The sequence below is a fragment of the Crocodylus siamensis genome, chromosome 1 (genome assembly GCF_052110815.1).
Source record: "Crocodylus siamensis isolate JL-2025a chromosome 1, ASM5211081v1, whole genome shotgun sequence".
NCBI classification, from domain to species: domain Eukaryota; kingdom Metazoa; phylum Chordata; order Crocodylia; family Crocodylidae; genus Crocodylus; species Crocodylus siamensis.
Genome location: NC_143395.1, coordinates 204,342,265 through 204,367,482, shown reverse-complemented (window position 1 = coordinate 204,367,482; position 25,218 = coordinate 204,342,265). Strand labels below are relative to the sequence as shown.

The window sequence follows — 25,218 nt, the reverse complement described above, 5'->3', positions numbered from 1 at the left end:
TGATGCCGGAAGGTCCCTGGTGTCCAGATATTTGATGCTCAGTTGTGTGTAGTACACACTTTCAAGTATGTCATAGCAGTTGTGAGGTTGTGGTGATCAGGACAGGCCAGTGTTGCCCCTGGGGAGGCTCATGGATTGGGGGTAGTAAAAGAAGGAAAGGTGATGCTTCATTAGAGATCCTTAGAAGGCCCCAGTTCACCCCCAAACCAGGTTGGGTTTGTTGTTATTGTTTGGGGCGGGGGGAGGGTTTGGGGGCGAGGGAAGGTTAGGACATGCTTTAATGACAATTTGCTAAACCCATTGTGAAATCCATGCAAACTATTTTATATACCTCATGGTCCCTATATTTGCAATCTGTGTAGCTTCTAGTCAGTCTTGTGTTGTAATGGCATGAGGCAGAGCAGGGATGTGATAGGAATGCACTCCTGTGTTCAGGACAGGGGTGGGTTGCACTTTTACTGAACTGGAAGACTCATCCTTGTATCAAGGGACTACCAATGATGTGAGCAGGTTGCATCCAGAGGTGCTCACCAGCAGTGTGCCTGGCCTGCATAGCAGGCATCTTACTGAGCCCTCAGTCCAAAATATATGAGGAAGCAAGGAAAGGGGAGAGACCCCAGACAGGCATCATTTAGGCTCCAGCTCTGTGTGCAGCATGGGGCAGGGTCTGTGAGGAACTGACAGACTGTTTCCTGTACCTGGGGCAGTAGCTGGGTATAGGAGCAACAGGATGGGCCCGGGGCCAGCAGATGCCTCTTCTTCCAGTAGAGCGTAGTTGAAGATCTGGAATCTACAGGTATTGGTTGCCAGGAAATACCCAGTAAGTATGCTGCAGCTGATTGTTTCACACTTGAGCCATCTGTGTGTCATCCATGGAGCTTCAGGCTGTAGCTGCTCAGTGTCTTGAAAAGCTGCTCATTGTAGAGAAAGTCCATGTGCTAACATAAATCTAGGTGATGACTAACTGAACAGGGGTGGCACATGAGCACGAATCCTGACACCACAAGACTCCTAGAAGCTAGATGGCCATGGCACTTTTCCAGGGAGGGGAGAGAGTGGGTTGGAGGGGTGTAGGAAGCTGTCCTGCTGAGATTGGTGGGAAATACTTTTAGCTTGAAAGAGACCTTTGCCCAAGTCTCATCAAGTGGGAATGCACCCTTTCAGCTGGAGCCTGATGTTAGGGAGGCTGTCAGTGAGCTGGAAATGTACAGGGAGGTTGAGGCAGGAACTGCCAAAAAGGCAGGTGGGGTGACATTGTGTGTCCCAGTGGGGTGGAGGCCAGGGCTGAGAGGGTGGCTGAGAAGCCCCCATGCTGCCTGGCAGTGTGAGTAGGAGAAATCCTGCTCCCACATCAACCCAGTGCAATGAGGAAAACAGACTGGAAACTGTAGTAAATCCCTTATTTTTGAGGGCTGGTGGAAGCCTCCAGCAACTGTGTGCCTGAGTCACAATGTGATAGCACAGATGTGCAGTGGGAGAGCAGTGTATCAGAACAGCAGCCAACAGAAAGGGCAGTCAGTGCCTCATCTGTGGCTCTGAGGAGCTTGGTCTGTGAAGCACGAGACCCCTGCTACATGGTATCACTGTCTCCAGTGAGGCATCAGAGCTGGTGTGTAGCAATTCTCCAAATCTGAGCACTCAGAGAAAAGTTGTCTGGCATTTGTGCATTGCGTCACACAGTGGGAGGCATGAAAAGTTTAGAAAGGGCAAGACATTAAAAGGGTTGTATGAGGTCAGATGCAGGGTGGTGGCAGCTCCCACATCAGCGCTCACATAATTTCCACTTAATTTAGTTAAGAGATGCCAGTGGTTTGGCATCTTGCCAGTGGGCAAAGATCAGCAGCTGCTCTCTCTGAGCTGATGCAAACCCAGGGAGTTCACTTTAAAAGCAGGAGGTATTTGTGCAGGGATCCTATGCAGGGGCACTAACTCCAGTGTCCAAGGTAGTAATCATGTTATCTGGGAACCCTGGGTGCTGAAGAATATGGCTCCCTGGGCTGCTGTCTTTAGCTTGCTTGAGAAATGGAGTTCTGCTCTGTGCTGTAGCCCACTAGGGGCCAGTTCATTGGAAGAGTATGAGAAGATTATAATTTTGTGATAACAGTCTTCAAATACCTGAAGGCTGATTTCAGAGAAGATGGAAATGAGCTTTTTTCTAGGACCATAGGGAGCAGGACTAGGACCAATGGCTTCAAGTTTCAGCAGGGAGAATTTAGGTTAGAGATTAGGAGGAACTTTCTGACTATGAGGGTGATCAGGCATTGGAACAGGCTACCTAGAGATATCATGGAATCTCCATCTTTGGAAGTTTTTAAGGGCAGTTTAGACAGACACTTGCCTGGGATGGTTTAGTCAGGGATGATCCTGCCTTGACCAGGTGCCTGGACTGTATATTCTTGTGAGGTCCCTCCAAGCCCTATTGTTCTATGATTCCTAAGACAATGTGAGTTAATGGTTATACTGCTCTATGGCTGGCCTCAGCTTGTGTTAATGTTTAATCAGTGGATTGTGAACACCCCACTGTAGGCTCACATTTCACCTGGAGCAACTGAATGCAGGTTGTGAAGCAGTGAGTCGTGCCCCAGCCTCTGTAGCCACAGCAGCTTTGCTAGCAGCTGTAGCACTGCAGATCTGTCACATGGGAGTGGGTAGATACTTTGCATGACAGTGTTCAGCTGCATTTGGGGTCCTGGTGGGCCAGCACACAGGCCGAGGGTACTGAACAGTATACATGCCTGTCTCTACCTCTGTCCCTGGGAAAGCACAGTGAGGACATGTCTGCAGGGCAGGTACCTTTCTGCCAGGCCTCAAGCACAGCTCCCTCCTCATTGCTCCTTATTCCATAGTTGGGAGGACAAGGGACAGCAGCACCTGTATGCTTGTGCCACAGCCATTCTGTTGCTATGCCAGTACCCAGTCTGACCTTTTGGGTAGGCACAGGGTGGAAAGAACAGGAAGTGAGTGTCAGGCCATGGAGGATCCTGAGACACAAGTGCCTGAATCTTATTTCACTTTATACAACCAAGTGGCAGTTTTCCAGCTGCATAAGTGGCATTTTTGGCCCTTGAACACAGTGTGTGATTCTGTTCTCTATGCACTGCGAACATTTAAGTGTCCACACAACTTCTGAGCATGCTCAGTAGGCCATGTACTGTCAGGACAGGCACACACTTACATTTTTTTTTTATCGACTATCCCTTGTTAGGAGGATAATGTCTGCTGCGGGGATGGGGGAATTACTGGTGAGTTTTAAGGTGGCTGAGGAGTCCAATCTGTGCTCTGCAAGTTTTTCCACAGATATGACAAATGGTGCCTGAGTGGGGGCACAACTGTTGGCCAGGACGTTGTGCACTTTTTTTCCTCCTCTGTCATTTCTTGGCTTCCTGAGCAAGACAGTTCTCTTTGAATTAGGCTTGATGTATGGTGCAGCACCACTGAGACCTGTTCCCATCCAGCACTTCCCAATTTGTAGGGTTGATGCCACCCTTCTTAAGGTATGCTTTCAGGGTGTCCTTGTAGCTCTTCTGCTGTCTTCCACGGGTCCTCTTACCATGACTGAGTTGAGAGAAGAGAACTTGCTTCGGGAGATGAGAGTCAGCCATCTGCACACAGTGGCCAGCCAAGCAGAGTTGATGCTTCATGTTCTTTGCCTCAATGCTGGTTATGTTAGCTGCAGAGAGCATGCTGGCATTGGCTTAGTGGTCTTCCCATCTAATATGAAGAATTTTCTTGAGGCAACACTGATGGAACCATTTCAAGCGCTTAAGACCTTCAATATTGTCAGTCACATCTCACATCCATAGAGAAGCATAGGGATAACCACTCCACTGTAGACCAGGATCTTAGTTTCCATTTGCAGATCTCAGTCAGAAAAGAGATGGCGAAGCAGCTTTCCACAGGACACCCTATGTTTGATTTCTACATCAAGACTGACTGACTGTGATAGGTGACTGCCAAAGTATGGGAAATGCTTAATATTTGCCAGGTGTTCTCCACCAATGATAATTTGTGGGAGAGGGGGAAGCTTGTTCTGGGGCAGGCTGATGGAGTACCTTGGTCTTTCCAATGTTAAGGGAGAGTCCCAGGCTGTGATAGACACCTGAGAAATGGTCAAGGGTGAAAGTCAGTGATGCCAGTTTTGGTAATTTTCATTTTGCTGTGAAGGCACTGCAGGTTGAAAAGCTGACTGTCCATTTGATACTCAAGCCCAATTCCAGGAGGAAGGTGGTCATGAATGAGAATCAAAATCACAGCAAGATAGATGGAAAAAACAGTTGAGGCAATGACACAGCTCTGCTTGACACCAGTACAGATAGTAAATGGGTCTGTCTCTGATCCACTACAAAGGACTGTGGCATTCATCCTGTCATGGAGTCCACTGAACTTTAGTGGACAACCAAACCTAGCCAGCACCTTCCACAAAGCTTCAGAATTGATGGAGTCAAAGGTCTTGGGTAGGCCAACGAATGCCATAAACAGCTCCTGGTGTTGTGCTCTACACTTCTCCTGGATCTGTCATACAACAAAAATCATGTCAGTGGTACCCCAAGATGGTCTAAAGCCACACTAGGATTCTGAAAGTACATCTTTGGCAAGGGAGAGGAGGTGATTCAGAAGGATGCGAGTAAGAATCTTCCTGGCAAGAGGGGAGGACAATGCCTTGGTAGTTCCCACACGCTGACTTTTCCCCTTTCTTAAAGATGGTCATGGAGCCTGCTCCAACACACTGGAAATCCAGCATGTTGGAGTAGACTCAATTAATCAAGTCAGCTGGAGTACTGAAATTAACGTGCTCCAGCAGACTCTAGTACCATGTGTATCAGTGTCCCTGCACTGAAAAATGGAAGTGGAGCACTTTGAATTATAGCTCGTCAAATGAACTTTAGTTCAAAGTGCCCCACATGATGTTTAGGCATTTTTAATTAGCATGGCTCAGTAATTAAAGCGCCTCCCCATGCTTCCTGGCACACATGTAAAAATGCCTAAAGTTGGCATTTTTTAAGTCAGGTGGAACTTCCTCGTTAACCCATATTTTGATGAGAAGTTGGTGAAATTTTTGTGCTAGTGCTGTTCCACCAGCTTTGAAGACATCTGCCTTCATCTGCCCAGCGGGTCTTGTTTAGGGCAGCAATATCAATGTCATAGTTTACAAGTTCTCTAGCCACTATGGTGGTTCTTCTTTCAGGACGCTCGCTGTCTGGGGAGTCCATGAGAGTGCGGACATTCCGTGTGGCAAACTTCAGTATACACGTGTATACTTGGCATAGATAAGTCACGAAGTTCCACCTGGCAAAAAACCCACAACTGGTGGGTATGGTAAGGAGGACTCACTTGTGTTTGAATCCTGATAACTGAGTAACTATAGTACTTCCCCAGGAAGCAGGATATATAGCTTGTATGACCTCTCATCCCTCTCCCAGATGGTTTTTGAACCTGCATTTCTTTGATTTTCCAGCACAGCACTCTATTGGAGGTCAGTGTAGAGGTCAGGCATTTCTCAGTTCGCTCTCTAGCCCTCCTTTTGAAGCTGGCCCCCTGGGCACCAAGAGAAGGAGCTGTGTGGAGCAAGGGGATTGGTGGCCTTATCGAATGGCTGCTACCTTGGAAGGAAGGAGGCCCCTGCGTTCTAGTCTGGGCCTTTGTTCCTAATGGGAAAGAAACTTCCTCATTGCACTGTTATGCATACATTTTATCCAGAGACTATTAAATGCAAGGAGAAGTGATCGGACAGAGGTCTAGATAGTGGTCTGGTTGCTAGACATTCTGTGCTGGGAAGTCAGGACGATAAAGGTCCTACCCAGTAGGACATAAGTACATAAGTAATTGCATACCTGTATAGTTTACTGCACACATCCACACTGAAGTTGGAAAAGAATCACAAACTATGTGTAAGGGCAAAAAACATTACTTATGTGGCTTGGATTAGTGTCATTTTGGTGCAAAAAGGGCTATAGAATTCTTCCTCGAATGTCTGCTTGATACATTCACAGATTAGCACTGCAGCAAATCTTCCATTAAAGTAACGTATTGCCACTATAGTAATTGGAAAAAGAAGGCTTTTAATGCTCTGTAACATGCCCTCAACACATCTTGCTCATGAAGCGAATTCAAGATAGCAGGTACAGTTTTTTCACTGTAGTTTTCAAGATGCATTTCTTCCTTTTTTGTGCATGATCAGACACCCCAAAGTGAACTAGTTTTCAAAGCCAATGGAACTCCCTCCTGGATTCCCAGTTTCTGTTGTGGAATTTAACAGTGGAGGCATTTCATACCTCTCTGGCCCTGAGACTGAGGACAATGGAAACAAGTACAGTAAATGGAGGTTTGTTCCTGATGACTGATTGGCCAAGTATAGATAATCATTTATTTGGATCCTGTCTTTGAAGTTAAAGAGAGTTCCAAATCCAAGTCTATGTTCTACTGTTTTTTTAATAAGCTATTTTATAATTGATTCATTTAACTAGCAATGGGGAAAGAAATGGTAGGGGGCAAGTGGCAGAGGAATCAGGCAGCCTTAACTCCCCCTGCCTTTCCCCCCCTGCACCTTGTCCCCTAAAACCTGCTCCTCCCACCACTTTCCCCCACTGCTGCCTGCCTTTCCCTGCTCCCCCACCTCGCCAGGCAGCTCTCCCACTGCAGTGCTTGTGCTCCCTGAAGCCTGCCCCCCTGATCCTGCATTCTCCTGTGCCTGCCCACTCCTGCACCATGCTTACTCCTTGGCCTGGGAGGGCCTGGAGCACCCATGTTCTCCAAGCCCTGGACTAAATTGTGGCCAGATGCAGAGCTGCAACTCAGGGTAAGGAGCAGTGGTGGCGGGGACACAAGGCAGGACAGCACAGAGCAGAGGCAGTCAAGGTGGTGTCAGGATGGAGATGATGCAGGGCAGAAGTCTTGGAGTGGGGGGCAGAGGCTGTGGTAGGGGGGCAGAGCAATGGTTGCAACATACTCCTACCCTTGTGCTCAAATCCAAGATGAGGTAGTTTTTCCTCCATGTTGAATGAGGGGGAAACAGGGGGGATGACTCATCTTGGAAATCAAGCAATTACAGTAACTTTTCTGTTGCCTTTTATTAGGAATGTTAACATTTATAAATTCTATATTTTTTAAACTTCTTATTTGGGGAACATTTATCTTAGGAAATATGTTTTCAAGTTGCACATTTTAACAAAAAGTGTAGTTTGGTTAGAACTTACGTTGTGCAGAATGTTATTTTTAAAAAGCCAATGCCATGCCACGGAGAGAACCTTTGGTTCTAGGTGGCACTGTTGGGAATGCCTAGTACTTAGATATTCAGGACTGGTTAGGTCGAATCTTCAGTCCATTGCCTGCCCATGAGTCACAGCTCTTTTAGCACCTGCTGATGAATGTGAGTTTTGAACAGGATATACCATGAAATGAGTGAGTGAGCCACACTGCCTCTTTCCATTTCCTCTCAGTTATCTCCCCTTTACCTACATTTAAATGATACTTTCTCTGATACCATCTTGGAGACTGTGTGTCAAGTATAATGAAAGTGAAAGGGGTTATGGAAAGCATCCTGTGGAGAAAGATAATAAGTCTAATATAAGTGTTATAACAGTATCTAATAGCATATCCAACAATACTTTCCTACTGAAGCTCAGGAAATGGGCTGGAAGGTCAAAGGATTTCCTATGACTTACTTTTCATGACCTGCATTTAGAAAATAGCCTTTTAAATCAGAAAACAAGACGTGATTCCTGCAGAAACGCTGCTGTGACTAAGCCATTTTCCTCCTGCCCCTGGAAATATTCAGGCTGGCTTAGCTGAGCACTGTCTTATCAACAGTGTAGCTAATTCTTTAACAGGACAGTGATTAAATAGGATGCTCTCCTTGTGACATCCCTCAAAAGTGGAGTTACCTGTTCTTTTTCTGAAGGATCCAGGTAAACCCATCTTCTTGGGAAGGAACCATTTAGAGTTGAGATAACACCGATGCATGTAGAATTCACAATGAAGACTAGTCTCAGCTGTGTCTTGAGCATCCATTTGTACGTTCTTTTGGTCACTCATCATACATTCTAGATCTGCTTTGGACATTCTAATTGAGTGTTTTGTTGATATGAACTTCCTTTGCATTTTGTAAGCCAAATTGAACACTGACATATGCTACCATATGCAGCCATTTTCCATTTACTTTTATCAGAGTTATGGGCATTGGTTCAAATATAGCATTTGGCTCCATTTTTATTTAGTATAAGTTCACTGGTATTCAGTATGTAGTAATGTAAATTATATCAGGCAAATTCCCTTTACTTGCAGTTGACCTTGAAAGTGCACAAGAGATCATAGACTGGTAGCAATGAGCTAGAGAGATTCCCTATGAGCAGGATGTTGATAGGCTGGCTCATGCCATCACTTTAAGAATAGCCATGTGAGCAAAGTCTTTGTGTGGCAGGGCCTATTGACACTGCAGGGTGCCAGTGAGTAAAACACTTGCAAGTTCAAGAGAAGAATCCTGATCCTTCTGGGCTTCTGTCTGACCCCATTGTGTGTGCTTTGTGTTATGGCTGATCTCATCAGGACTTCTCCCCCAGTTAATTGAACAGTTTGAAAGATGCCTCAGTGCAGGGAATATGATCTTTTACACAGATCTGCCTAGTATGTTCTGTGATTTGCTGCTTTTTTCACATCCTTAAAATATTGGGATCATTAATAGAAAATAACTTTCTCTGAGTCATGGTGAACTTGAGAGCCTCTTATTGACATTTTAGAGTGGGGTGTTCAGTGCCAAATGTGATCTTCTTAAAGTTGCTTCTTTATTATGTTTTATGTGTCTTCCTTTGTTAACATGGGTGCACACAAAATATGCATTATTTTTGCTGTTCTACTGTGAGGCTCCAAAATGAACATGCAAGGTTGGAGTCTGAGGCCTGGCTGTCATTAGTGTCTTCCTCCCCAAATCTCTCTTCCATGTGGGCTGAGGCAGCATCAAGAAAACAACAGCTGCCTCCATGCTTATTGTTCTGAGAAAGAGAGTCAGACTTCTGAATCCTGTTTACAGGCTTAAAATTCCCGCCATCCTTCTGATACAGCAGGTTGTTGCTGACTAATCCCTGTTTATGAACTGTTTTTCTATGTAGGTCAAGGAAGCTGTTCCACAAAGTGTTGGCTCACTGATGATCTACAACATCTCTGTGCCGCCTCATCTGTATAACATCCAGCAGCTGTTGCCCATGGTGAATTATAGTGTTCGTGTTTCCTGTATGAATGAGGTTGCCTGGTCTGCATTTAGCTCCTGGATTCCAGCCAGCACAACTGAAGGAGGTAGGAAAAGAGCAGCTAATATGTACAGAAGGAAATCTGTGCAATGTAGGGTGCTCTCCAGCTCTCCATAAGTAGGGCCCTAATGGATTCATGGCAGAAATAGGCTGCACTGTGGTTCCTTTAATTTTGCAGGTTCTCCTGCGTGCCCTCCCCATCAGCAGGAAAGTGAAAACCACAGTTTTAAACATAGCGCCATTTTTGCCTTCCCGCCAGTTGGCAGCAAGCAGCAGGGCTGCCAGGGCCCCTTAGTCAATCAGCAATGGGGAGGCAAAAACGGTGCCATGTTTATTTAAAATCATGGTTTTTGCTTTCCTGCCAATCAGGAGTGAGCCACAAGCAGGGCTCCTCCACAGATCAGCAGTGGGGGGAGCGGGAGCACGCAGGGGAACCTGCAAGATTAAAGGAGCTGCAGCGCAGCCCGCTTTTGCCATGAATCCACTACGGTCCTATCCATAAGGCATTACATTGGTTTATGGGGCACTGACAGCTCCCCCAGCAGCACTAGAGGCAGCTCTAGTTTGTAGTTTGCATTGGGAATGTGTGGGCTGAACCAATTCCCCTTCCTCCAGCACTGAGATTTGAAGTGGAGGTCTATGTGGTCCCAGTGGGAGCAAGAGCAGGGCCAGGGCCGGATCCAGTGGGAACATGCAGTGGTTTGATTCCTGCTTCACTAAAGTTTAAATCCCACTATCTGGGAGGGGCACCAGCATTTCTATTCAGGCAGCAGTGAGGGAATCACTTGACTTAGTGGCTCATTATAATCAACCTGATTCCTGTTAATCTCTCTTCACTCCATAGGTGTTAATAACCCTCACCCTCTCTCTTTATTAATTGTCTCAGTGTTCCATTAATCAAGTCATCCTTTCTTCTGCAATTTTGCTGTATATTAACCAGTCCTGGTAATATGTCTTATTTCACAGCCCTGCAGCACAACTAGATTGTTTGGTTAATTGAGTATTGCTGTAGTTTTTGGCTAATTTCAATGTTAGGAACAGCAGGGAACCTCTTTCTCCACTCCAGGAGGAGTGACTCCTATGCTGCTGTGGGCAGCTAGGGCCATGTCCTATCCTTCCTGTTCAGAGGGGCAGGGAAGAGAACAGGATTCCTACTCAGCTGCATTTCAATTGAGCAGCTTGAGAAAGATATTTGAGCAGTGTTCATCAGTTTCACCTGGGAAGTGATTGTGAACCCTCCTCTGTAATCCAGGTGTATTTCATGTTCCTGTTGAGTTCTGATGTGGGTATCAGTAATCTCATAATGGGTGTGGTAAATTCAGTCCTTGGTCAGACAGACTCTACTGTTATTTTAAGGCCCACTTCTGCTCCATGGATGTCAATCGTTTGGCTGTCAGATTGAATCTTTTAAAGAGGCAACATATGCTCAGCTCAGCACATGCTGCACAGAGCGAAAAATATGGGAGTTCCTTCCATGCTGTGCACTGTGGTGCTTAGGGTGGTAAAAGGCTAGTAGGTGTAATGCCTGGCCTGCCCACTGGCCTATCTTGGTGCAGAGTTCCAAACCCTGCTGCATTTATGGTGCACTCTTGTAAGAGTGAAGGGAGAGGGCAGGGTCTGGCCCTTGTAGAACAAAGTTCTGGCACCGTTAGTACGGAGAAGGGCTTGGAAAGGAAGCTAACTCCCGAAGGAGCACTACCCTGTTGTGAGCCCCTGGAAGAGTACTGTTGTTCTTCAGTGGAATGTGCTGTAGGATCAGGCCCCCATACAAGACGTGCAGATCCCTGACACTGAGCTTCCCAGGTCTGGTTCTGTGACCTGGGAGCCCATCACACCCTTGCAGCTGGTGATGGACCTGCTTGCCTGGTGTTCTCCCCTCTAACTCTGGGATCTCTCTGTTTCTTATAGCCCCGTCTATTCCACCTCTGAATGTAACAGTGTCATTCAATGAGTCCAGCTCCTCCCTGGAAATCAGATGGGTCAAGCCACCCATTGGGCCAATGCATGGTGAGCTGCAGGGATACAAGATTTTGCATCAGTGGCAGAACTCCAAGTTAACTGTAAGTATGAAAAACACAGTAGCAATCAAACATATAGCTAAAGTATAATGTAGTGCTGACAGGAGTCCCAGCTCTGATTAAGCAGCCAGAGTGCGGTGACTGCTACCCTTCTTGCTGGCTTGCTGTTCCCAGTGCTTTCATCATGAAGTGGTCTCTTCCCTGTGTATTTATACAGTATCTAGCTCAGCAGAGCCTGGTTCTTGGTTCTACCTTTGTAAGTAACAGCAGTTGCAATAATAGTTTGGGTTATTCTTGTCTTAAAAGAGAACTGCAAACCTGGAAAACTTGTTTGACCACAACTACTTCCATCTCATCTCTAGCATAGCATCAAGGCACTGTGTATCATGTGTTTGCTTATGTTGGAAGGCTTGGGGAAAAGCTTTGAAGGAGGAGTTTGGATTTAGTAGGTTTTTTGCACCCGTTTTGTGAATGAAAATGATGATGAGGCTTGTGGCAAGGGAGTCACATCCAAGTCAAATCTTCCTGGTATGGGACTGACTCCAGGCCAGTTCCATAGGCTTGCCCCTGATTTACGCTGGAGGTGGCTCTTCAGCTGCACAGTCTCTTAGAGCAGGGGTTCACAGCTTATGGCCGGCACAGCCTTTGGACCTGGCCTGTAAAACTGTGGCTGCAGCAGCATTTGGCAGCAGGGGGCTCTGCCCATGTTGTGCCACAGCTGGGCGCCAAGGGCTTCAGTAGAGAGGCATCTCTCTCTGAGCTATGCTGCAGTTGAGTGCCCAAGACTTCAGCAGAGGGGAGCTCTCCTTGCACCGTGCCACAGCTGAGTGACAAAGAGAACCGGTGGAGATGTTCAGGTCCTAGGACCCATAAGTTTTAGACCTGAGGTGGGTCATTCTGCCTCTGCTGGAAAATACTGCTGAGCCTTGTCTTTGTGCATGCCAAGAGTGCTGTTTGGCATCATAACTCAGCAGCTTAAGTTCAGGGAGTGGTTTGAAGGGAAACTTTTGGATCTTGAATTTAAAACACAGAACTTTGCTGTGTGTCATTTTTGCTTTTACTGCGCTACCAAAACATTGGTTATTGGGGAGGACAATGGGCAGAACTGCACTTGAGACTGAAGTTATTGCACTGTGGAAATGCCCTGCATGTGACACGTGAACATACCATATCACTATAAACTAAGCCCGCTGGGGGATGGGGGGACTACTGCCACTGCTGGCCTGCTGAGCAACCCTTGCAAAGCCAGCAGACCAAGGCACTTAAGGGAGCCCACTCCTGCCCCAGCCCTAGCACAATCTGTGGGCAAGGCAAGAGCCCCCAAGGGGACACTTGCCTGCCTGTACACTAATGCCAGGAGCCTGGGCAACAAGCAGGAGGAGCTCATCCTCCTGCTTAGTGCAAAGAATTATGACGTCATTGGGATAACGGAGACCTGGTGGGACTCCACCCATGACTGGACCATGGGTATAGAGGGCTATACCCTGTACAGGAGGGATCGTGTTGACAAAAGGGGCGGGGGTGTAGCTCTCTATGTGAAGGAAAGCTACATGTCCCTGCAAGCTGATGTTGGTGACCGGCATGGACAGCTAGAGACCCTCTGGGTAGAAATTCGTGGGGAATACGGCACAGGGGACATAACGGTGGGAGTCTACTACAGACCTCCCACTCAAAGTCCTGAGCTTGACCAGGAGTTTGCCCGGGAACTGACTAAGGCCGCTTGCTCCAGGACCATGGTTGTCATGGGTGACTTCAATTACCTGGACATCTCGTGGGAAGATCACTCAGCAAAATCTGAGTGGTCGCAAAGCTTTCTCTCGTGCATGGATGACCTCTACCTGACTCAAGAAGTCTATGGGCCAACGAGAGGCAAAGCACTGCTCGACCTGGTACTGGCTATGGGGGACGACCTAATCGGCGACCTAGTGATCGATGGGAAGTTGGGTGACAGCGACCGCGAGCTGATCACCTTCACCATCCGCCATAAAGCTGGCAAGTCAGTCAGTAACACAGAAGTCCTTGACTTCAGAAAAGCCGACTTTGACAAGCTCAAGAGGCTTGTCGGTCAGGCCCTTAGAGACCATGACCCCAGGGAGATGGGAGTTCAAGAAGAGTGGTTGCTTCTCAAGGAAGTGATCCTCAATGCACAAGCTAAATCTATTCCAACACGGAGGAAAGGCAGCAAGAATGCACAGCAGCCCTCCTGGCTCTCCAGGGACCTAGCAGACCTCCTGCGGCTAAAAAGGAAAGCCTACAAAGGATGGAGGACGGGATTCACCTCCAAGGAGGATTATTCTGCGCTGGTCCGGTCCTGCAGGGAGCAAACCAGGAAAGCCAAGGCTGCAACTGAACTCCAACTAGCTTCAAGCATCAAGGACAACAAAAAGTCCTTTTTCAGATATGTGGGGAGCCGGAGGAAAAGCAAGGGCAACGTTGGACCCCTGCTAAACCAAGAGGCAACTGGCAACTGACGCCCAGGAAAAAGCCAACCTATTCAATAGGTACTTTGCGTCAGTCTTTCATCAGTCACACGGGATGCCCATGCCTGCTATGGGACAGGGAAATCTGGGTGAGGGGGATCCCCTACCCTCCATCAATGCTGACCTCGTGAAGGAACACCTTGAGAAGCTGGATACCTTCAAGTCAGCTGGCCCTGACAATCTGCACCCCAGGGTACTCAAGGAGCTGGGGAACGTCATAGCCCAGCCCCTGGCATGGATCTTTGAAAACTCCTGGCACTCTGGTGTAGTGCCCGAAGACTGGAAGAAGGCCAATGTGGTGCCGATCTTCAAGAAAGGGAAGAGAGTGGATCCGGCTAACTACAGGCCCATTAGCCTGACTTCTATCCTGGGGAAGATCTTAGAAAAGTTTATTAAGGAGGCTATCCTTGAGGGACTGGCCCAGACTAACATTCTAAGGGACAGCCAGCACAGGTTTGTTGCGGGTAGGTCTTGTTTGACCAATCTCATTTCCTTCTATGACCAGGTGACCTATCACCTGGACAAGGGAGAAGAGATTGATGTCATATATCTTGACTTCAAAAAAGCTTTTGATCTGGTATCCCATGATCACCTCTTGGCCAAACTGGCCAGTGGTGGCCTTGGCTCCACCACGATCCACTGGCTGGGAAATTGGCTTCGTGGTCGGACCCAGAGGGTTGTGATTGATGGCAGTCACTCATCGTGGTGCCCTGTGACCAGTGGGGTCCCTCAAGGCTCTGTCCTTGGACCCATACTGTTCAACATCTTCATTAACAATGTGGACATTGGAGTCAGGAGTGGACTGGCCAAGTTCGCCGATGACACCAAACTTTGGGGCAAAGCATCCACGCCAGAAGATAGGCGGGTGATCCAGGCTGACCTGGACAAGCTCAGCAAATGGGCAGCTGAGAACCTCATGGTGTTTAACACCGAAAAATGCAAGGTTCTCCACCTTGGGAGGAAAAACCTGCAGCACCCTTATAGGCTCGGCAGTGCTACGTTGGTTAGCACTACAGAAGAAAGAGACTTGGGGGTCATCATTGACCACAAGATGAACATGAGCCTGCAATGCGATGCTGCGGCTAGTAAAGCAACCAAAATGCTGGCATGCATCCATAGATGCTTCTCGAGCAAATCCCGGGACGTCATTCTCCCCTTGTACTCGGCCTTGGTGAGGCCGCAGCTGGAGTACTGCGTTCAGTTTTGGGCTTCACAATTCAAAAAGGACGTGGAGAAGCTTGAGAGAGTCCAGAGGAGAGCCATGCGCATGATCAGAAGTCAGGAAAACAGATCTTACGATGACAGGCTGAGAGCCATGGGACTCTTTAGCCTGGAAAAGCGCAGGCTCAGGGGTGATCTGATGGCCACCTATAAGTTTATCAGGGGTGACTACCAGGATCTGGGGGAACGTCTGTTCACCAGAGCGCCCCAAGGGATGACGAGGTCGAACGGTCACAAACTCCTGCAAGACCGTTTCAGGCTGGACATAAGGAAGAATTTCTTTACTGTCTGAGCCCCCAAGGTCTGGAACAGTCTGCCAGCGGAGGTGGTTCAAGCACCTACATTGAACACCTTCAAGAGTAAATTGGATGGTTATCTTGCTGGGATCCTATGACCCCAGCTGACTTCCTGCCCTTTGGGCAGGGGCTGGACTTGATGATCTCCCAAGGTCCCTTCCAGCCCTGAAAAAAAAAAAAAGAAAAAGAAAAAATATAGCTGAGACGAAAGGAACTGGGCAAATTTTGTCCAGACAGATGTTTCTGTCCAGATGTTGCCTGCTTGTTTGTGTGGTTTGCTGTGCTTTTCTTGTCGCCTTTATCAACTCAAAGTTTAAATCATATAAAGACACTGGATGCGCTCAGTCTTGAAATTCTTTGTGGAAGAAGTGATTCATGCTCTTTCTGTGGGACACTGCATTTTCTGTTCCCCTTTTATGCCTCCCAGGAGCCTATATGGATCAAGTATGATAAAGTCAGGAAGACACTATTATGGTCTTGTGACTTGCATGAAAAGGAAACGCTGACACTTTAACTGCCTTACAAGCAGCAAGTTAAGGACGGAGAGGCCTTCATTTCCCAGGAACATAACATCTGAGTATACAAATAAAACTGTTACACAACAGAAAGGTTTCTTTTCAGTCTCTAGTTCCCAGAACAACCCTTCAGCAGGGCTCTTTAATGTTCCCAAGTGACCTGTGTTCATTGTGAAAAAGCTGCTAATCTTCCATAGGGTCTAACAAACCCTATCCATGAGGAGGAGGTGTTGTTAGGAACTCAAGAGTGGAGCCTCAGTGAACAGGACAAGACCCTTTATAGAACTGAGGCCAATGCCTATTTTTATTAATGAATCATGCATCAATTTATGCCAGAGGCAGGCAATTATTTTTGGTGGCGGGCCGCTTATTGAGTTTTGGCAAGCCATTGAGAGCCTCACGACAGACAGCCGGGGCAAAGAAATATTTATTTTCTAAATGTTTTAGGGGCCCCATGGGCCAGATAGAATGGCCTGGCAGCCTTTATCCAGGCTGCAGGCCACGTTTTGGCCACCCCTGATTTATGCCATCCATTAAGACTAGGGACAGGCATTGTGCATAAACCAGTTTAAGTGATCAGAAACTCGTTTAAACCTGTAACAGAACATAAGTTCAGTGTATATAAACCAGTTTCAAAATGGCTGAAACTGGTTTAAAATAAATGTGGTTGAATGTAGTATCAGACTTAACTGATTTGGGTCAAACTAGTTTATGCAATGTCTGTCCTAGACCCCTTTCTGTTTTAAGTTAAATCAGAGTCCACCAGCATCTCAGATGCTGGGATGTGCTGTGCTGTCTGCTCCACCCCTCTGCTCCCTGGCTGGAGCTCCAGTGGAGACTGCAGACATAGCAGGGTCTGCCTAGCTTTCCTCTGCTCCTACTTCCTCGCTCGTCAAGCAGGGATCCTCCCTCCCTCCCTCCCAATCTCCCACAGCATGAACCCCAGCCCCACAGACCCTTGGCATGTGGTATGCAAGCTAATGCAGAGAGGTGTCTGTGTGTTTGTCTCCAATTTCACTGGGACAGGACAAAGGCAGACAGGACAGTGTCAGCTTAGGGCTTTTTGGAGCTAATCAACAGGTCAGCAAGTAATGACTCTCCATTTCTTCCTTGGAAAAAGCAGTTTAAGAAGAGCTTGAAATAATAAAAGAAGCTTTTGTTTTCTTGATGGGCTGATAAATGCTGTGTTATCAGCTCCCTGCTGGCTTCCTTGCCTATCAGGTTTGCAGACAGTATGAAGAAACAGGAACAAGGAGGTTGAAAAGCTCAGTATCATCAACAGATGCATGAACTCCACACGCCCCCTTTGCCTCAGAGTGCTAGCTGGGGGCTGGCAATACTCCTTGAGCAGCGAGTGTGGAAAAGCCTGGGACTGTGCAGGCCAAGGTGGGGGTTTAAACCCCACCCCCTAATCAAAGCTTCCTTCCGGGGCCTGGCCACACCTCAGCTCAGCATTGTAGAAGGGAAAGGAGGGCTGCTCTAATACCTGCCAGCTTCTAGCCTGAGCCACTGCAGGCATATGCTTGCATTTCTTCAGTCCAGAAGAAAAGTCTATATAGTTGCAAACTGATTCAGTTAAGGCAGGTTAGACTAACCTGCAAAGATTGAATCAATTCAGGCTCAGGCTTTTTGAATGTCTGTCCCTAGCCTAAAGAACAGAAAGGCATGCTGCTGTTACACAGCATCCCAGCATCAGAATGTAGACAGCCCAGGACAAAAATGTGGAGCCTGTCTTACTTCTCTTCATCCTTCCAAATGTGGAAGTCTCTGTATTCTTATGCTGACTTGCAGGACAAATACACAAAAGACCAGAACCATGGAGACACAGAGGCTATGGGCAGACATTACACATAAACTGGTTTAAGTGATCAGAAACTGGTTTAAACCTGTAACAGAACAGATATTCAGTGTAAATAAACCAGTTTGAAAATGGCTGAAACCAGTTTGATATAAACCTGGTTGAATGTAGCATCAGACTTAGCTGATTTGGCTCAAACTGGTTTATACAATGTCTGTCCCAGACCCTTTGCTGGTTTAAGCTAAACTAGACACCTCCAGCATGCTCTCTGGGCTGGACTCTCTGCTCCACAACAGAGCTGGCCCCTCCCATCTGCACCTTGGCTGTAGCTCTGTCAGAGACTTTCAGGCACAGGAGGGTCTGCTGGCTTCCCTGTATCTCCTCCCCCTCCCAGCACCACTCGCTGCTAAAGCAGAGATCCATTCCTCCTCTCTCCCACAGCACAGACTAGCCAGCATGTGGTATGCTAGCTAATGCTGTGTAAGGCAGATAGGACAGTGTCCACTTAAGGTTTTTTGGAGGTAATCAATGGCTCAGATGATAATGTCACTGCATTCCTCCCTAATCACAGCATCCTGTCCAGGCCTGGCCACACCCCGGGAAGGGAAGGCAAGGGAGGGCTGTGCTACCACCCCCTGGCTTCTAGCCTGAGCCACTGCAGGCACATGCCTGCATTTCTGGAATGACAAGGGAACGTCTATCCACGTCCAAATCAGTTCAAGCTTTGTAGGTTAGACCAGTGCTTTTCAGCTGGTGTGCCTTGAAGAGCTCCCTGGTGTGCCACGAGAATTTTGGGAAAATGAGAAGAAAGTTCTCCAGCAGCCTAGCACTGATGAATAAGCCATGTCAATGAGACATTCACAGAAGATTCAGTCATGTGTTGGCTGTTGGGGAGAGAGAGACCCAGCCAAGCAGAAGGAAATCATCTACTGCGCATGTGTTAGCAGTAGGGGACACACAGTTTGTGAACCTCTAAACAGCTGTGCCACAGAATTGTGCCACGGCAATGAGCTACAATGAGCTCATAAGTAAGGAAATGGGGAATGACTTAATAGGTGTGCCACGGAATACTTTTATTAATGTATGTGTGCCTTGGGCTGGGAAAGGTTGGGAAACACTGGGTTAGACTAACAGGCAAAGATTGAATCAATTCAGGCTCACGCTTTTTGAATGTTTATTCCTAGCCAGAGAGTAATGGTCTGAGCCCAGCATTCCTTTGGGAAGCCTCATGCTGGCCTCACAAAGCTCATTACAGCCAACATAGCCTCCACAGACTAGTGTGTGCATCCGAGAGGCTATTGCAAAAAATAATCTGATTTTCAGGGTTAGTAGAACTGGGTCACTGCTTGATTTGCTCCTTAGCCCCTACCCACAGCAGCCAGTTTGCTGGATAACCAGATTGTATTGTTGTGGGGTGCATATGGCCTGGAAGGTGCAGCCTGTCCTCTAGCAAAGGCAGACCTATGGAAGACCTCCTTTGCTGCCACATCTGGAAAAGCAGACTTAGAAGGGCTTGCTAATGATTCCCTTCTTGCATTGAAGGGGATGTTTACCTCTCTAATTGGACCTCTTTGAAGGAAATGCTCAGGATTAAGTTTTGAGACAAGTTGTATTGGACATGGATATATACATCCTTAATGCACATAAGGAAGTTTGCTGGTGTGAGAAGTCCCATTGCTTCCAGTGGCAGTGTTTATGCCATATGGGTCCTTTGTGGCGATATGTATTTAAAATGTTCTCACAAGATAATTCTTGGATGAGGGGAGTGAGGGATGATACCATCCAGGAAGTTGTTGTTTAGTAGCTTTGTATTCTAAACTCAAACTAGAATTCACCACTAGAGCCAGCAGCAGTGGAGGCTATAATGCAAACAGGATTGGGGTCATGTTAACCTTGTGTTATCTATCCCTACAAATGTGGCTATAGAGGAAAGAGGCTGAATTTAAAGAGCAGTACTCTTTCTGCTAAAATTAATTCTTTTATGCTAAGAAAAAAACCCTGTTTTTTCCATTTCCTGTTACTTCTGATTATCAAAAATGAAAAATACCAAATGTTTGTTTATGTGCTGGGCTTTTTGCTGTGGGACCAGAATCTTAAAGAGACCCTGCCAGAGTAGTCGAACCCAAGCATTCACAAATTGATTCATATCCCCAAAATAGCATGAGGTTGGCCTAAAGCTATAATAATTTCTAAATATCATATTGTTCTGATTTTAGTAGTCCCGCATATAAACTGACCCCATAGTATCATTTTCAATTTTGCAAAAAAATAGCTTTTTTTCTGACTATATGTCAGTTACTTCAGATAAAAGCCGTGAACTCCTCTTACCTTACAAAGTTCAATTGTATTAATTGAACAAATAACCAAGGAAAAGATCTAAACCATTAATTGTATTTCTTTCTTTTTTCATGTCTTTATGACAGGTATTTAGCAGAATTTTCAGATTCATTGAAATCTGACAGGGCTGTGCCATGAATTTTTCTGTTATGGCCTTGAACTTGTGACCTGTCAACATTGCGACTTAGTGCCCACACCACCTCAGCCTTCATTAATTATGGTACAAATACTAAAATAAAAAATAACGTTTTGGATTTGCTGTTTTTATTGTATACACAATACTTCTTGGGCAAAAGTCAAGACTGTAAGGTGCTGAATTATAGGTTAAGATCATATACAAGTTGAGTACAATATTTAGGGTTCTTTTGGAGAAAAGAAAAGATAGAATTACTGGTATTATCAGAACAATACAGTATTGTGAGATTTTTGTATAAATTACATTTTGGCTATTAGGGTCACATGCAGCTCTTATTTGCAAGCTTTTCCCTGCAACCATAAGAACTAGAAACCTGCTTTTTTAAACATGAGATTCTCACATAATCACAGGACTCCTGAAGTTGGAGCTTTGAGAAATGCATCAAATCTCACAAAAGAAAAGATTTGGCCATACTACATTGCAAAAATGGTTAATGGTATTGCTCTTACTGTTGAGTGATAATTAGAGCTTAGCTGTATCAGAAAAGAAGGAGGGGTTGGAGGTGTGGGCAGTGTTACCATTATCCTGATAACCCTGTTTCATTTGTAGTAAAAATTTCAGCATTTTAGCTCACTTTTACCACTAGAGGAACACTCAGGCATAACAGTTAAATCATAACAGCTGATGTGCACTCCTCAAACTGCAGCTCCCCCTCCCCTTTTAAAGCACTTGAAAGTCTGTCCACAGCCTGACAGACGCAACAAACAGTGTTTTTGTGATTTTTGCAAAGTAATCAGTTAGAGCAGGCTGTTGTTTCCTTTGTTCTCTGTGAAGTTGAGCTTTAGTTCTTTAGTATCAAGAGAGTTGGAGGGACAGATGGATTTAAACAGTACAGCATCCACTTGAAGCTTGTCAACTTTTGTGTTTATGGTCTTCAAAAGCGTGCATGTTTTCCCATGGTTGCCTTCTGCCCTAAATACTAATGCTGCACCATGGGAAGTATACTGAAGAACAAAGACACAGCAGTCTGAAGTGATGCAGGTGGGTAACTCCTCTTCTGGGAGATGTAGTAGTTGCGTTCAGTGTAGAGAACATTTGTACAGCCCCATGGGTGTACAGTGTATGTGGTGACAACCCCAGAATAACAGTGATTGTAAAGTGTGTCCTGTGCTGGGCCTGCTGTCTTGTGTCTGCTCTCCCATCCCTCTGCTTTGGCTCCAGCTCTGCACTGTCTTGTCTGGTTATGGACTGTGACTACCAGCTTAGATGGCTAAGCACAGGTATCCAGGCCCCTAATTTCACTCTGAACCCAGTGTGAAAACATATAAATATCAAATAGAACTTCCCCACAGCATGAGCTACTGCTATTGGTTTCCTTCCTTTGGGGGGGCGGCACGTAATGCAGGCTCCATCAGCCATTTCACAGTGTCACTAGGGGTGCACTGATAGAGATTTTTGGGGCCAATACCAATAACTGATTTTTAAGGAGGCATATTAGCCAATACCGATCCAATTTCCAATAGCAGCCCAGCAGCTTGGAGAGCTGTGGGCAGCTGGCAACTCTGGTGTGGTGGAAGGCAAGTGGGGCAGATCAAGGCCCCTGCAGTGAGGGAGGAGTGGGGCTGGTGCAAGCACTGCCCAGCCAAGGCAGGGCAGGCACGGGACAGAACAATAGCTCATCCGGGGCGTGGGGGCGGCTCCCGCCGTTGTGTACTCATCTGGGAGCCACTGCTTCGGTGCTGGCCGCTCATCCGGTGGCTCCCACCGTTCATTCAGGAGGGCATAAAGGGGGAGGGCATGTGTCCCCAGATCTGTGCAGGGCAGGGCAGGCTGGGGGCTGGGCAGCACTTGCCCCAGTCCCACTCCTCCCTCACCATGGGGGCCTTGATCTGCCCCCTCCAGGCCCATTCCCTCCCCCCTCCCCTTCCACCACACCAGAATTACCAGCTTCACAGAGTTGCTGGGCTGTTCTCTTCGCTGCCTACATGCTGCACTGCAGCTGTGTGGATGCACAGGCATTTATCAGTCAAATTATCAGCCACATCAGGCCAATTTCCGATATGATCAATTTTCTTTATATTGGTGCCGATCTGATATTGGACTGATGTATTGGTGCACCTCTAAGGCTAAGGACAGACATTCAAAAAGCCCGAGACTGAATTGATTCAGTCTTTGCAGGTTAGTCTAACCTGACTAGGCTGAACTGGTTTGAAACTGGACAGACATTCTTTCTGGACTGAGGAGATTCAGGCACATACCTACAGTGGCTCAGGCTAGAGCTGGGGAGCACTAGAGCAGCCCTCCCTTCCCTTCTGCAGGGAGCTGAGCTGAGTGGGGTGTAGCCAGGCCCTGGCAGGACTTTCTCATTCGGGATGTTTGCTTGTATGGTCCCAGGCCTTTCCCCACTGACTGCTCAAGGGGCGGGAATGTTGCAAGCCCCCAGCCCTGGGTTAGCACTCTGAGGCAAGGGTTGGGGAGGGTTCAGTGCATGCATCTGTTGATGATACAGAGCTCTTCAATCTCCATTCCTGCTTTGTCATACTGTCTGCAGCAAACTGACAGGAGAGCAAGCCAGCCTGGGAAGGAAGGGCTGATAACAGTCCTTATCACCTGACTAGAAAAACAATGGCCTCTCTCCATATTACTTCAAACTTCTTAAACAGCTTACGGGCTGACCTGTTGATTAACTCCTGCCTATTCCAGTGAAACTGGAGACAGACACACACACACAGACACCTCTCGGCATTAGCTAGTGTACCACATGCTGGCTATGGTCCATGTTGTGGCAGAGAGTGATGCACGGCGGGTTGGGGGGAAGAAGGGAAGGCAGTTGGAAAAGAACTCTAAAAATAAGTTTTTCTGAATCTCAAATTTCAATTTCATGATTAATGAAGATCCCAAAATACTGGTGTTTGCAAGCTTAAAGTTGACAATATGATCTGCTGTCTGAAGAGCAGACATCAGCATGTCTCTGGTACTTGTGTGCAGTTGGTTATGCAAAGTGATTGTAAGGGTATAATAGGCTGTTATCTGGTCCCAGTGAGGGACAAGACTCTATTGTGTTGGTCCCTGAACGTACATCTATGAAAAGACATTGTGTATGCTGCGTGGCATTGCTTGATCTGCTAGTCACAGGCAGCTGGTCACAGGAAGCACCATTGACTAACATGAGCACCTTGAAAGGAGTGGAAGGACCTGCTTTATTCTGAGGTGAACTAGAAAGGAGGCACATCTACACGATGCACTACGGCACCATAGCATCCGTTGGCAAAAACCATGACGCCACTGTTACATTGCCATAGCAACACACTCCCTCATTATAGTACATTGCTACAGCGACGTAGCAGACAAAAATAACCATGCACAACCGGCATGGTGCAGTATGGGCTGTCATCATGCTATCTTTTAGCACTTCTTTTAATGCTACTTTAGTACTTAATCAAATATGCTGGCACATGGACTTGGAGACCTGTTGTGGGAATGGTTGGCTACCCACAGGCTAGCAAGGTCTCTTCAGCAGAAGCACGAGCAGTTCGCTAGTGTACATATTTTACTGTGGCCTGGCAGCTTGGGGTGGCATTTTTAGCAATTAAATCCACTGGGGCAGATCCTTGAGCCAGGCCATTTCCTGACCCTGGGGCAGCTGCTCCCTAGGGTTCACTTAGTCAACCATGGATAACTGCGAAGTTAAGGTGACACCTCTCTCTTCACCAGGACCTTTCTGGAGTCCAGGGGCAAAAGGAGGTCTTCATAGTATTAGTTAAGCCAGTCCCTTTATGCCATGTGGCACCTTCTCTGTCCTAAGGGATTTTTCCATTAGAGTCACCTGACGGGACAGGTGATCTAATCCAGTCCCTTTTCATTTGACACTAGAGTCAACACTCCTCTGGCCTAATACTATGCACCATCTGTTTATACAAGCTAAGTCCTCAGATGTTACAGCAGTCACACAAAAACATGAACTTTTTAAATGACTTTGGGGGTTGGCTAATAAACAGCAATGTGAAAACAGTCTTGGAGGCATTTGTTTGCCAGAGGGCATCAGGAAAACCAAGCAGGAAGGAATCGAGAACATAGGAAAAGAGAAGCAGTGAGTTATTTCCTTCACTTGCCGAGCATAGTTTCATAGTTGTTGGCGGGGCTGGAAGGAATCTTGTAGATCATCATTCTTTAGCAGTTCTCTCCAGAACACAGTTGTTTTACTGGCACTTAAATGTGGCTAATATATGGCATGTTTTATTTCAATTTTTATAGTTCTTTTGGTAAATTGGATTTGGCCATGAAAGATTTCTTTCTATTTTTACCCAACTTTCCTCTGTTATTGCTTTCTCTTGGCTGCATTGTGTTAGGAAATGGTAGGCAGCTGAGCTAAAGTTGTTTGCTGCACACTAGTCTGCCAGATGTGTTATAAGAACAGTTGTTTTGGAGTAGTAAGTTACTGTAAAGCAATGCCAGTTGCTTTTTCAGCTAGTATGCTGACTCAAGAAATTCAGAAAATAACGGTGAATTTGTGGGAAAGGGAATCGCTTGTATTTCTGTCCAGAGAAATAATCTGTCATAGCATTAGACAAATCCAACATCATGATGGTGACAAGAAAGAAATTCACCCTAAAAACTGAAGGATCGGGAGCTCAACAGAAAAAAAAACATGTCAGTATTAAACTACCTGTTATAACATGTGCCTTATTCCTTTAATTATAGCATACACGGTCATTCTGACTTAATATCCAGAGAGGCACTCTGCTTGGGGAAGTGGGTGGGTGTCTCACTGTCTGCTGGTCCAAACAATGCTCCCTGATTTCAGCAGGGTTTGCTGACATACCCCATTGGATAGTTTGGCCTTGAATTTGGCAGCAATGATAAGACCTAAAGCTAAAATAAACATGAGAAGAGGATCTACAAGAGAGATCCATCTGTGTTGTACAGTGCATTCAAATGGCAAGACAGCCAGATAGCTCTCCACTAGGGAAAGAGAAACCTCTCTGAGTAAGAGAGCAGCACACACAAAGCCAGTCCTAACAGACAGTTATGTGTACTACTTGTAACCACTGGGCAGTATTCTCTGGTCTCTTCTCTGGCTCGTATTTGTCAGGGTAGATTTGCATTTTATAGACTAGCTAAATCAGAGATGTATAACATAAGCCTTTATTAGCCCAAGCTCGCTTCATCAGCTGGGGA

The 25,218-nt window shown here is 46.6% G+C and overlaps 1 protein-coding gene across 2 annotated transcripts in view; it reads left to right on the top strand.

The window, feature by feature from the left end:
* The window catches only part of MERTK (MER proto-oncogene, tyrosine kinase), a 79,123-nt gene that overhangs the window by 28,471 nt on the left and 25,434 nt on the right, over window positions 1-25,218 (top strand). For both annotated transcript variants that reach the window (XM_090053089.1, XM_090053099.1), the window contains exons 7-8: window positions 9,102-9,285; window positions 11,148-11,299. In XM_090053089.1, coding sequence (XP_089909215.1) covers window positions 9,102-9,285; window positions 11,148-11,299 — 336 coding nt within the window. The remainder of the gene's footprint in view (window positions 1-9,101; window positions 9,286-11,147; window positions 11,300-25,218) is intronic.